The sequence below is a fragment of the Setaria italica genome, chromosome IX, assembly GCF_000263155.2.
Source record: "Setaria italica strain Yugu1 chromosome IX, Setaria_italica_v2.0, whole genome shotgun sequence".
NCBI classification, from domain to species: Eukaryota; Viridiplantae; Streptophyta; class Magnoliopsida; order Poales; family Poaceae; genus Setaria; species Setaria italica.
Window position 1 is genome coordinate 41,056,046 of NC_028458.1, and position 12,829 is coordinate 41,068,874.

General features: G+C 46.4%; 3 protein-coding genes across 3 annotated transcripts in view; all 3 read left to right on the plus strand.

Moving 5' to 3' along the window:
• The first annotated feature begins 823 nt into the window (after positions 1-823).
• LOC101783242 (AP2/ERF and B3 domain-containing protein Os01g0141000) lies at positions 824-2,258 on the plus strand. Its single transcript, XM_004986810.1, has 2 exons — positions 824-1,308; positions 2,255-2,258. Exons 1-2 carry the CDS (start codon positions 824-826, stop codon positions 2,256-2,258), a joined length of 489 nt encoding a protein of 162 aa, XP_004986867.1.
• Positions 2,259-3,361: 1,103 nt separating this feature from the next.
• Positions 3,362-8,224, plus strand: LOC101783652 (probable S-adenosyl-L-methionine-dependent RNA methyltransferase RSM22, mitochondrial). The gene is made up of 12 exons (XM_012842805.2): positions 3,362-3,558; positions 3,655-3,932; positions 4,029-4,102; positions 4,177-4,271; positions 6,024-6,121; positions 6,299-6,382; positions 6,501-6,581; positions 6,674-6,778; positions 6,848-6,943; positions 7,345-7,424; positions 7,533-7,621; positions 7,707-8,224. The coding sequence occupies exons 1-12, from the start codon at positions 3,423-3,425 to the stop codon at positions 8,045-8,047; spliced, it is 1,557 nt and encodes a 518-aa protein (XP_012698259.1). The 5' UTR covers positions 3,362-3,422; the 3' UTR covers positions 8,048-8,224.
• Positions 8,225-8,814: 590 nt separating this feature from the next.
• Positions 8,815-12,829, plus strand: part of LOC105915176 (5-oxoprolinase) — a 6,459-nt gene continuing 2,444 nt past the window's right edge. The window contains 3 exon segments of the mRNA XM_014805823.2: positions 8,815-8,965; positions 9,270-12,804; positions 12,806-12,821. Of these exon segments, the coding sequence (XP_014661309.1) occupies positions 9,313-12,804; positions 12,806-12,821 (3,508 nt within the window). The 5' untranslated portion in view covers positions 8,815-8,965; positions 9,270-9,312.

The following is a 12,829-nucleotide window of genomic DNA, read 5'->3' on the forward strand; positions in this document are numbered from 1 at the left end:
CCTCTCCTTTTCAGAAGAAGAGATCGGTTTGGCAGATGGAGGTGAAGAACAGCTATCTTGGGCCATCCAGCGACCCAATCGGCGCCTCCTCCACCTCCTCCATCGCCAGCGGCGATGGATAAACTCACACCACTTACGCTTCACGAGTCAAACTAGCGGTTTGCATTCCATTTATGTAATTGGTTTTGTAATAGTCTACGTTTACTACTCCTAATTAGTATCTAAACATTCGATGTGACACGTGCTAAAAATAAGACACGGGAAGAAAACGCCCCCTTAGTTCACCCCCAAATTCCAACTTTGACACTATGCAAAAAGAAGATTCCCCATCACATCAAACTTGCGGTACATGCATGGAGTACTGAATATAGACGAAATCAAAACTAATTGCACAGTTTTGTTGTACTTTGCGAGACGAATCTTTTGAGCCTAATTAGTCAATATTTGGACAATAATTCACAAATACAAACAAAACACTACAGTTGCACTACAGTAATTTTGGTTGTCAAAAGTTGGACAACTAAACAAGGCCCTCCTCAATTTTCTCCCTCATCTGCTCCACACCGTCGCATCAGCTGCCCTGAGGGCACGGCCTCCTGGGGGCCCTGTGGCGCGCGGCCTCCTAGCGGCCCGGCGAGGCTCGGCCTCCCGCGGGGGCACTGCGGCCGGCGGTGCGCGGCCTCCAGATGCAAGCTAGCTACGAGGTCACTCTCACTTCACAAACAAGAAGCATATCGTCGGTGGAGCCCAGCCGTACGCAGCGCGTGGCAAAGGGCGGGCCTCGTTTGCCGCCGGTGCGGTCTGTGCGCCTGAGCTTGCCGTCATGTCAACGTCGACGCAAGAGGTGGAGCAGATGGACTGGATGGACGGCGACGGCGATGCCGTGGCGGCGTCGCCTCGGGCACGGACGTCGTCGCGGTACAAGGGCGTGGTGCCGCAGCCCAACGGGCGGTGGGGCGCGCAGATCTACGAGCGCCATGCGCGCGCCTGGCTCGGCACGTTCGCCGACGAGGCGATGGCCGCGCGCGCCTACGATGTGGCCGCGCTCCGCTTCCGCGGCCGCGGCCGCGCCGTCAACTTTCTCGGCAGCCCCGCCGGCATGGCCAAGATAGCGTTCCTCGCCGTGCAGCCCAAGGCCGAGATGGTCCCCCGGGTGGCGCTGTTCGAGAAGGCGGTGACGTCGAGCGACGTCGGCCGGTTCAACCGGCTGTGGTGGTGCCCAAGCTGCAAGCCGAGAAGCACTTCCCACCGCTCGACGAGGCGGCGCCTCCCGTCCTGCTCGTCTTCGAGGACGTCGCCGGTGGGAAGGTGTGGCGGTTCTGGTACTTGTACTGGAGCAGCAGCTAGAGCTACGTGCTCACCCGGGGCTGGAGCTGCTTCGTCAGGGAGAAGGGGGTGGGGTTACATGGGCAAAATCGTATTTTCACAAGGCGGTTTACGGATGAAAAATCCAACAGAGTGTTATATAAGAAATGAAAGTTGAACTCGGTATCAAATAGGAAACGAAAATTTTCTAAGGGCTAAGAAAGAAACGAGTAGTTTTTCTAGTGTCAAATAAAAAATTCTCTCTAAATAGAGAGGGAAGCTCCCTTGAGAGTTCTAGCAGCACCAAAGCAGTGGTCTGGTGCCTGTTCTCTCCCCACACCAGAGGAGAGTGTGCGGCTTGCTGGCAGGTTGCCTTATAGGACTGCCCAGGTTGGAGTGAAGAGTTGACCTAGCCGGAGGCTTGTAGGCTAATCGGAGGCAATTATAGCCACTTTAGAAGTAATCGGAGGCAATTATAGCCACTTTAGAAGGATCTGACCAGATGGATCAGTTCCACGTAGGTTGCTTCGTCAACTAGTATATGTTTCTGCGTGAAACTAATACGTTAGCGTGCATCTTCGGTAGTGTTTGGACCAACAATGTCCTCTCTAGCTTGTCCTTTTGCCCTTTGAAAGCTCAGGTTCTTGAAGAGTTGAAAAATAGATGAATATTATGATCTGAAATCATCAGTACTAGTAGCAGATTAGTGTTAATGGTGGCAGCAGGAGATAGCTTTATGTGATGCATCTTTGCAGAATTCCACATTCAGGTGGCATATTATGTAAAAGAACAAATTAGCTCTAATGTCAAAGACCTACATGATGTACTCGAGTATATATTTATGGTTCTAAACAAATTTTGTTTTAGGTCATCTTATTTATGCTGATCTCATTTGAAGAAGCAACAAAAATAGCATACACAAATCTTATTTGTACATGCATGTTTGCAGATAATCAAATAGATAATTATTGTACAAGTCGTCTGTTTTGTTGTCTATATGTGAGGTGGTAAATCATGCTGACAGATGTCTAAATTATTGTACGTGCCTCGAGGGGCGGCGATTGATCCTTCTCTCGGCCGCGACTTGCATCTCACACAGACTTTGTTTAGTTCCCCTTTTTCCCAACTTTGACACTATGCAAAAAGAAGAATCCCCATCGCATCAAACTTACGGTACATGCATGGAGTACTAAATGTAGACGAAATAAAAAATTGCACAGTTTTGTTGTACTTTGCGAGACGAATCTTTTGAGCCTAATTAGTTAATGTTTGGACAATAATTCACAAATACAAACGAAATGCTACAGTTGCGCATTTATAGCAAAATGCAAACTTTGCCACTCCAATTTGGGAACTAAACAAGGCCACGGTCCTTGTCTTGTGATAAAACAGAAGAGCTGCACTCCCGTGCCAGCGGTCGTGCGTCGTCCTTGCCTCCTCGGTGTGCCCGCCGTCCAGCTCGCTCTTGGAACCATGTTCTGTTTATATACGCTTCTCCTAACCACGCTTGGATTATAATCTAAACGAAGATTTTCTCGCTTCTCGCTTTTCGCTTCTTGTAGTTCAAATTTCTAAAACAGCTTACCACATAAGTGAGAATCGGTGAAAATAAGCAAAGCGTTTGGCAGGATTCTCACTTATTTTCACCAATAAACCGCTTATAAGAAAAACAAAACAAAACAAACAAACAGGACCTACGGTCCGATGACTGCCGCCCAGCGACCTGCTGCTCGTCGATCGTCGCTACCACCTACTACCTGCCTTGCATTCTTGTCGCTGTGAATCTGTGACGGATGGGTCGATCGCCGAGAACTTCTTTTTTTTATCTTTCAAAAAAAGAGAACTGTCTTTTTGTTCTTTTAGGAAAAACCAGGCGGACTGTTTCTGATGGGCCATCAACCGTAACACAATTACACAAGTTGCGGAGCCCAATAAGCAAAGCAAAACAGTTAAGCCCATAACTTTCTCCCGTGCAATATTTTCTATCCAGCCCAGAAGCCCACATACTACCCGCCATTACGTCTTGGCCCCGTGCGAGAGCGCGAGTAAACCGTCTTCGCAGTTGTTTCTCTATCACTCAAAACATTCTTCTTGCGAGCGCCGCCGCGAGAGGAGACATGGCGGCCGCGCTCGTGCCGGAGACGGCGCAGCGGCTGCTGACGCCGGAGACCCTTCGCACGGCGGCCAAGCAGTCCCAGGGAATACACCTCGTCCCCCTCTCCCTCCGCCGCGCCATCAAGCGCTACCTCCGCGGTAATCAATCAACGTGCCTCGTCCTCCTTCCTCGCCCACCACCTGCTCGACGGATTGCCTGTTCCCCCCGCTAACCACTTGCGCGTGCTCTTGCAGACCAAGACAAGGCGCACATGAACCGCAAGGTGCTTCTGCTCTCGGCATCCTTCGACCGCGCCAAGGGAACCGGCGCCGAGCTCGCCGCGGCTGCCACCCGCGGCGCGCTCCTCGACGACCCAAACGCGCCCTCGGGCGCCGAGCAGCGGGCGGCGCGCTGGAAGGTGAGGTCCGCGTACGGCGATATCGGCCTCCGGTACCGCGAGGACGAGACAGTCGCCTACGTCGCGTCACGCATGCCCGCCATCTACGCCGCATGCCACCGCGTACTGCGCGAGGTTCGAAACCACGAGATCTCGCAGCTACTGTTGTCCTCAGTGAGGTGAAATTTATCCAATCGAGCAAATTGATGGACTGATTCATGGACTTTGCAGGTTCGACGGAGGTTGCCAGAGTTTGCGCCTGCCAAGGTGTTGGATTTTGGTGCCGGGCCAAGCTCAGCGCTTTGGTAAGCATGTCCTGATTTACATCTATTACTATGAGTTCCTGTTTACGCAAGCTTAATATGCTTTAAGAATGCAGGGCAATGAGGGCAGTGTGGCCAAAATCAATAGAGCGGGTTAACCTGGTCGAGCCTTCCAAGGAAATGCAGAGAGCAGGGCAGAGTCTACTTGACAGTAAGACTCTTGCTGTTGCTTACATTGCGATTCATATTTGATTGTGCGATTGATTGACTGATTTTCGGGTGGTTCAAAGTAGTATTATGTGTTGCAACTTGCAAGCATGTAGAAATCTTAGGATTGATGCAAAATCTTGAAACACAAAATTATAATAGAGCCACTGACCATGTGACATAAAGTTATTTTGAACTCAGCAATGTAACCCTGAGCCTTGCGCTTTTATCTGATAGCCCTAGTGATTTTGTCTTAGGAGGCCATGGTGATGCTTCAAATGGGCATTGCTAAGGTACTCCTCTCACCTCCTAGGAGGTAAGATATTAAATAAATCTGGACCCTTAAATTTTAGAGAAGTGAAAGTAAAAAAAAAGAAATTAACAGCTATTACTGTTAGCTTGCATGCGGCCATGCAGATGGAATGAATGTGCCTGTTATGCATGTGGCCATGCAGATGGAATGAAGTTTATCTAGGCGCATGTTTCTTTTAATTACGTCCATGCATTCTTTTTACTTTTTATTTCGTGATGAATCTGCATATCTGCTTCTTGTTTTTCAGTTCACGGCAATTAGATTGATTATGGTGATTGGTGATTGTGGCTATTTGTTCAGAGTTATGACTAGCACATCCAGTTGCAACTTTGAAATACATCATGCAGGTGAACACTGCACGTGGTCACAATCATTAGGGAGAAAAAGAGATGTCACGTTAGCAAGTAAATATTACAACCCATCTATGTGATGATACGAAAAATGTTACAACTTGTCCATGTCACATTACAAAAAAAAATTGTTACAACTCCACGAAATGTCCGGCCAAATATCTTGCAACATCCAATAAATCATAGACATGATTCATAAATTCCAAAAAAAAATACATTTATGTGAACAAATGTCACGTTATTATTTTTAGCAGATCCATGTGCATGTCATGTTCTTCGCTCTAGAGATTAGAGCTAATGGGCGCGCTTGGATCCTTTGCTCAAGATTGCCTGGCCAGACTAGCAGGCAAGGCAAAGTCACTCAATAACTTTAGGATGTTTGGTTGCGGTGAGAAAGCTTGCCCATATTGCATGCATGCGGCAGTTCCATTTTAATAACAGCACATGTCTCTCCGGGCCCAAGTATCAGCCAGCCATGCATGTGTGAGAGTAGAGCAAATGTGATCCTGCACAAGCAAGATGCATATTTTATTACTACTCCACAGTGCGCGCTTGCCTTGCCGATGCAGGAGAGCTGATTTGGCTGTCCTGGCTAGTCAAGCATTTCCTTGCTCGAGTAAGCAAGATTGCCAGGCAAAGCAAGATTTTCTAGCCACTACCAAACTCATATCCTTGCCTAGCAAGGCTTGGGCAAGAGCAGGCAAAGGATCCAAGTGTACCCAATGTGATTTAAAACGTTGTAGAAAAAAAAGAAGTGTCACGTTAAAGGGGAAAAAAGAAATGCCCATGTCTGAACGGCTGGCCATAATCACGTTAGAGGGGCGAAAAAGAAAGAAATGTTAGATCTGATTGCATAGAAGTCAGATCTAATTGAAGATATTTTCCCCATTTTCTGATTTTAAAGTATATATAATAAATATTAAATATATTACCTCGTAGGAGGTAATATGTCGTTAGATCTATGGTCTACAGTCATTTGGGAGTACCTTAGCAAAACTCATGTCAAAGACTCAAAAGTGTTTTTTTTATAGTTTTTTATTTTTCATTTTTTTCAATTCTGGAATGTTAATTATAGTGTTTGTGTGATTTGTAGATTTGAAGGGGTTGCCACTCATCCACAGCTATGATAGCATCCAAGAGTTGAACCGCAACATAGAAAAACATGAGCGAGGGCATGATCTTGTAATATCGGTAAGTTATATTTATTGCTTTGCTCCTGTAGCGTTTCATGAATCATAGTAGTGGTCAAGTGAGAAGTGTACTTGTTTGGAACTACTTCAGATAACAGGCCATTTTTATTCAATTTGGTTTTCATTGGAGATCCTGATGTTTCAACTTTATTGAATACTGTCTTCCTTCAACCTGTAGTCTTACGCACTTGGAGAGATTCCTTCTTTGAGCGACCGAATAACAATAGTGCGCCAGCTTTGGGACCTCACAAGTGATGTATTGGTATAATCCAACCTCCACCCCTCCCTTTCATGGTGCTCCTTGTATCTCATTGTGTTTGCGTGTGTGGGGGTATAGTTTTGAGTTACTCTTGTATCTGATGAAAATAATGCATGTTTAGGTTTTGTTAGAGCCTGGAACACCCCAAGGAGCAAAGATTATAAGTCAAATGCGCTCTTATATCCTTTGGATGGAAAAGAGAGTACGCTTCACTCACTGAATGTGTCTATACAAATCATTCATATATTCCCTGGTTATGTAGCATTTTATTTATTTAAGCTTTGCTTTTCCCAGAAGTGTCGCAAATCTGAGAAATCCTCAAGCCGTCCTCCAAGTAATGTGAAGAGCATCGTTGCTCACGAAGCCTCATTGAAAAATGGGTCTTTTGTGGTTGCCCCTGTAAGTTGGAACCAGATATGCTCATTTTATTTATGTCTCCAATAATACTAATTCCAATCTCCATCTCAGTGTCCCCATGACGGTCAATGTCCATTGGAGAATTCAGACAAATACTGCCACTTTGTCCAGAGATTAGAGAGGACTTCATCTCAGCGTGCCTACAAGGTTTTGTTCTTCATCTTTTTCTTGGTTGTTTCCTATGCGTTGTATGAGAACAATTTTATGTTTGTTACATCTGAGTCACTAAAAGGAGTTAAAAAACATCATAGTCCATGCACCACATGTAAAAGACGCGGTGCTGTTGTTCTGTGCTTGCTTTCGTATAAGTTAGACGTTCATACATATGTTTCTATTATCCAGCAAAAAATGCTCAGATTTGAGCAGTATCTATAGAGTTGTGGTTGTGTATGATGCAGGACCCAGAGTGTGTAGTAAAGTGTGTGCTTTACACTTTTGAGTATAGCATTGAAGTACCTTTTCTAAATTTAGTGTAGGCTTACAAAAGGTACTTTTACCTATTAAGAAGACTAATGGTTTCTTTATCTCCTTTTTTATATTTTCTGCAGAGGTCAAAAGGTGTGCCTTTACGTGGTTTTGAGGATGAAAAATTTTGCTATGTTGCTTTAAGAAGGGGCAAACGACCAGAGTAAGAGCTTGGGACTTTTGGAGTTCAGATTTTTCAGATTACCTCTCGTTTTGCACATTCATTGGCATGAGTGCATTTTATTTAAGTTACCACATGATCGTGCACCAGGGAAGCTTGGCCACTTGATGGCATGAAATTTGAGACGCTCAAAGAACGCCGTGCTAAGAGAAAACCAGAAGATCTTAGCATTGATTATGGTAATATCCATTTATGATTATTCCTCCGGTCTTTTTGAATATGTGGTTTCTTAAATTCATGCTTACTTCTCGCTTTTTTTATTAGACGATCAATTTCCAAGTGAGCAAGATGAAGAGGTTCCTAACGATGGTGGGGACAGTCTGGTACCATATGCTTCAGATGAACACGAATTAAGTTTGTTCCATGACAGTGAAGAAGCGGAGGAGGAGGAGCAAACGATTCGTGCTGACCTTGGAGGAGGTTGGGGCCGGATTATATACAGTCCCATCCGAAGAGGGAAGCAAGTACAGATGGATGTATGTCGGTCCACCAAACGGGACGCATCCGAAGGCGCGTTTGAGCGTGTAGTTGTCACCCGGAGCAAGAACCCTACCTTGCATTTTCAGGCCCGCAGGTCACTTTGGGGCGACCTCTGGCCATTTTAAGCAGTAGAATCGCCAGGCTTGGTTAGAGCCGATGGGAGCTCTGAAACTGTTCAGCATTGGATTCACTGGGTGAAAACCTTATGCGGTTTTAGTGACTGTTGTGCCGGAACTAATACCAATGTGCTCTATAACAGATATATATTGCCGGAAAAATCTCTTTTGAAACTATGGGTATCACAGTACGAAGGATGTGCCAGAATTCTGAGCTTGGGCAAGCTGCGTCAATGCGTCATGTGACACGCTCTTGAATAAGGCGCATCATACTATTGAATGAACGGTAACGTTAGAGAATAAACGTCCGGAATTTTAAAACAAATCGGATACTCCGATATACGTTGCAATAGTTAAGTATTGGTGTTGCAACTATTATTTTTACATGTTTCACAGTGAATGTTGCACGAAATATAGTGTTCATGTTGCAGAAAGAATTTTCTATCCTAGAGTCGAACGACGTAATCATTTTTACACATTATTTTTTATGTTATAAACAGTGATCGCTGATGTTGCATTAGGTAATTTTTAATGTTTCGTCGGAGTGTTCGACGGAAAATTTCTATTTTCCCGTCCGAACGCTGCTGGGCGCTAGCACCGTTGAATGAATGAAATACTTTAACATTTGCCATAATGCTGAATGTATTCTTGTGTAAAGTGCGCAACTAGATGTACTTTTGTGCAATTGGTTCCTAATATTTGAGAAATTGAGCCCTTTCTTTTTGTCTACTGCGGCTTACGCTACACTGGGCCCACCGGCCAGCACAATCCAAAAGCAGGTTCTCCTCCTCATGCAAAATCGAGTCATCTTGTGGCTCTTTCCACACGCCGCTCTCAGCAACACCCGTGGGGGTACGGCGCGGCGAGGCCCCGGCACAACTCATCTCCACCGCCCTCCTCCCCAGCCGCAGGCGCTCTTCCACCGAGGCAAGTTCTTCGCTTCTCCTCATTCATCCCCTGCTAGAGCCTAGAGACCACCTGTGCCACCATCTGCTCTTTCCGCAGGCGGTTGGTTCTATTCTATCCTCGATGCGCAGACTACCTGCTCCGCGCTTCGATTAGTTTTTGGCGCACAGCCCTGCTATTTCTTCAACAGATCATCTTGTTTATTCTTTGCGTTAGATTAGATTAGAGGGATTCACAGTGTAGATGAGCTCAGGACCTTGGCTAGAAGCCAGTCACTTCTAGATAAATCTCAGCTGTACCAACCCTGTTGTTGCGGTGTTTTCAGAGCACGCCGATTCCTCGCGAGTTGACCCCGGAGGAGGCGGGCAATGGGCAGCGACGCGGCGGAGAAGTTCAGGTTCTGCATTGACAGGGGCGGCACGTTCACCGACATCTACGCCGAGGTACCCGGGAGATCAGAGGGCTATGTCATGAAGCTTCTCTCCGTCGACCCGTCCAACTACGACGACGCGCCCATCGAAGGGATCAGGAGGATCCTGGAGGAGTTCACCGGGGAGAGGATCCCCCGGTCGTCCAAGATCCCCACCGGCAGGATCGAGTGGATCAGGATGGGCACCACTGTCGCCACTAACGCGCTTCTGGAGAGGAAGGGTGAAAGGATTGCCCTCTGTGTCACGAGGGGGTTTAGGGATCTGCTTCAGATCGGCAACCAGGCTCGGCCCAACATATTCGACCTCAAGGTGTCGAAGCCGTCGAATCTGTATGAGGAGGTGATTGAGGTTGACGAACGAGTTGAGCTTGTTCAGGAGGGGGATGGGTCATCTGTTGAGGGGATCTCTGGAGAATTGGTCAGGGTGGCGAAGCCTGTCGATGTGGAAACGTTGAAGCCTTTGTTGAAAGGTTTGCTTGATAAAGGGATTAGATGCTTGGCAGTGGTGTTGATGCATTCGTATACTTATCCTAACCATGAGCTCCTGGTTGAGAAGTTAGCTCTGGAGATGGGATTCAAGCATGTGTCCTTGTCTTCGTCGCTGACACCGATGGTCCGTGCGGTACCTCGGGGCTTGACGGCTAGCGTGGACGCGTATCTGACACCAGTCATCAAGGAGTACTTATCAGGATTCATGTCGAGATTTGAAGGGGGTTCTGAACAGGTGAATGTGCTATTTATGCAATCAGATGGAGGACTTGCACCGGAGAGGAGATTCTCTGGGCATAAAGCAGTATTGTCAGGTCCTGCAGGTGGTGTGGTTGGCTACTCACAGACCTTGTTTGAACTTGAGACAATGAAGCCGCTGATTGGGTTTGACATGGGAGGTACATCCACGGATGTGAGCCGCTATGATGGAAGCTATGAACAAGTTTTGGAGACCCAGATTGCTGGGGCAATAATTCAAGCTCCCCAGCTTGACATAAACACAGTGGCTGCTGGTGGTGGATCGAAGCTTAAGTTTCAGTTTGGTGCTTTCAAGGTTGGGCCAGAATCTGTTGGAGCACACCCTGGTCCAGTTTGTTACAGAAAAGGTGGTGACCTGGCAATTACTGATGCCAATTTGATTCTAGGAACTGTTATTCCTGAGTACTTCCCATCAATATTTGGTCCTAATGAAGATATGCCCCTTGATTATGAGGCTACAAGAAAGGCATTTGAGGATCTTGCTGCTGAGATCAACTCTCACAGAAAGAGTCAGGATTCATCAGTGAAGGACATGACAGTTGAAGAGATTGCGCTTGGGTTTGTCAATGTTGCAAATGAGACAATGTGCCGGCCTATACGCCAGTTGACAGAAATGAAGGGCCATGATACTAAGAACCATGCCCTCGCTTGTTTTGGTGGTGCCGGTCCTCAACATGCATGTGCTATGGCAAGGTCCTTGGGTATGTCTGAGGTGCTTGTTCACCGATATTGTGGAATACTGAGTGCGTACGGGATGGGCCTTGCTGATGTCATTGAAGACTTGCAAGAGCCTTACTCTGCTGTTTATAATGCCGATTCTGCTGCGGAGGCATCTAGAAGAGAATCCCTTTTAGTAAAACAAGTGAAAGAAAAGTTAAGAGAGCAAGGTTTTGTAGACGAGAGCATCAGGACTAATTCATACTTGAACTTGAGGTACGACGGAACTGATACCGCCATCATGGTAAAACAGCCAGAGCAAGGATCTGGAAATGACTATGCTACTGAGTTTGAAAAACTGTTTCAGCAAGAGTATGGCTTCAAATTGCTAAACAGGAAGATACTCATATGTGATGTGAGAGTTCAGGGTATTGGTGGTACAAACATCCTGAAGCCTCATGAATTGACACATATTTCAACAAAACCTGTGCAAGAAAGTTCGTGTCAGATTTATTTTTCATATGGATGGCAAGAAACTCCATTGTACAAACTTGAGAATCTAGGTTATGGCCATGTTTTGGAAGGCCCTGCAGTTATTATGAATGGAAATAGTACAGTGATAATAGAAAAGGACTGTAAAGCCATCATCACCAAGTATGGTAACATAAAAATTGAGATCAGTGCAGCTCCAAGCACAGTAAAAATATCTGAAGAAGTTGCAGACGTGGTCCAACTTTCTATTTTCAATCACCGGTTCATGGGTATTGCAGAACAGATGGGTCGGACACTTCAGAGAACTTCAATTTCCACTAACATAAAGGAAAGGCTAGACTTTTCTTGTGCTCTCTTTGGTCCAGATGGTGGCCTTGTTGCAAATGCACCTCATGTTCCTGTGCATCTAGGAGCCATGTCTAGTACGGTTCGCTGGCAGCTTAATTATTGGGGTGATAACCTGCATGAGGGTGATGTTCTCGTAACAAATCATCCGTGTTCAGGAGGGAGTCATCTGCCAGATATAACAGTTGTCACGCCAGTTTTCGATAATGGTAACCTTGTCTTTTTTGTTGCTAGTAGAGGCCACCATGCAGAGATTGGTGGTATCACCCCAGGAAGTATGCCTCCTTTCTCGAAATGTATTTGGGAGGAAGGTGCTGCCATCAAAACATTTAAACTTGTTGAAAGGGGTGTTTTCCAAGAGGAAGGAATAGTCCAGCTGCTGCAGTCACCTTGCTCAGATGAACTTTCTGGCTACAAGATCCCAGGAACACGTCGGATCCAGGATAATCTTTCTGATCTCCGTGCTCAGGTCGCAGCAAACCAGCGAGGAATAGCACTTATCAAAGAACTAATAAATCAGTATGGTTTGGCCACTGTGCAATCTTATATGAGCCATGTTCAAAAGAATGCTGAGGTTGCTGTGAGGGAGATGCTCAAGGCAGTTGCATCTCGAGTTCAAAAGGAGAATGGGTCCTGTGTTATTGAGGATGAAGATTATATGGATGATGGCTCAGTGCTCCACTTGAAGCTCACCCTTGATGCTAGTAAAGGTGAAGCTACAATTGACTTTGAGGGTACCAGTCCTGAGGTCTATGGCAACTGGAATGCTCCTGAAGCAGTTACAACAGCTGCTGTCATATACTGCCTACGGTGCTTGGTGGATGTGGATATACCGCTAAATCAAGGCTGCCTTGCTCCTGTGAAGATCCTCATTCCTAAAGGCTCTTTCCTTTCACCAAGTGACAAGGCTGCTGTGGTTGGTGGCAACGTGCTAACCTCTCAGAGAGTGACAGATGTTGTCCTAATGGCGTTCCAAGCCTGTGCCTGTTCTCAGGGCTGCATGAACAATTTGACCTTTGGAGATGACACCTTTGGTTACTATGAGACCATTGGAGGTGGCTGTGGAGCTGGGCCAACCTGGGATGGCACAAGTGGCGTTCAATGTCACATGACGAACACAAGGATGACTGATCCTGAGATCTTTGAACAGCGGTACCCTGTTCTCTTGCACAGATTCAGCATCAGGGAGAAACAGTGGAGGTTCTGGTTTCCGC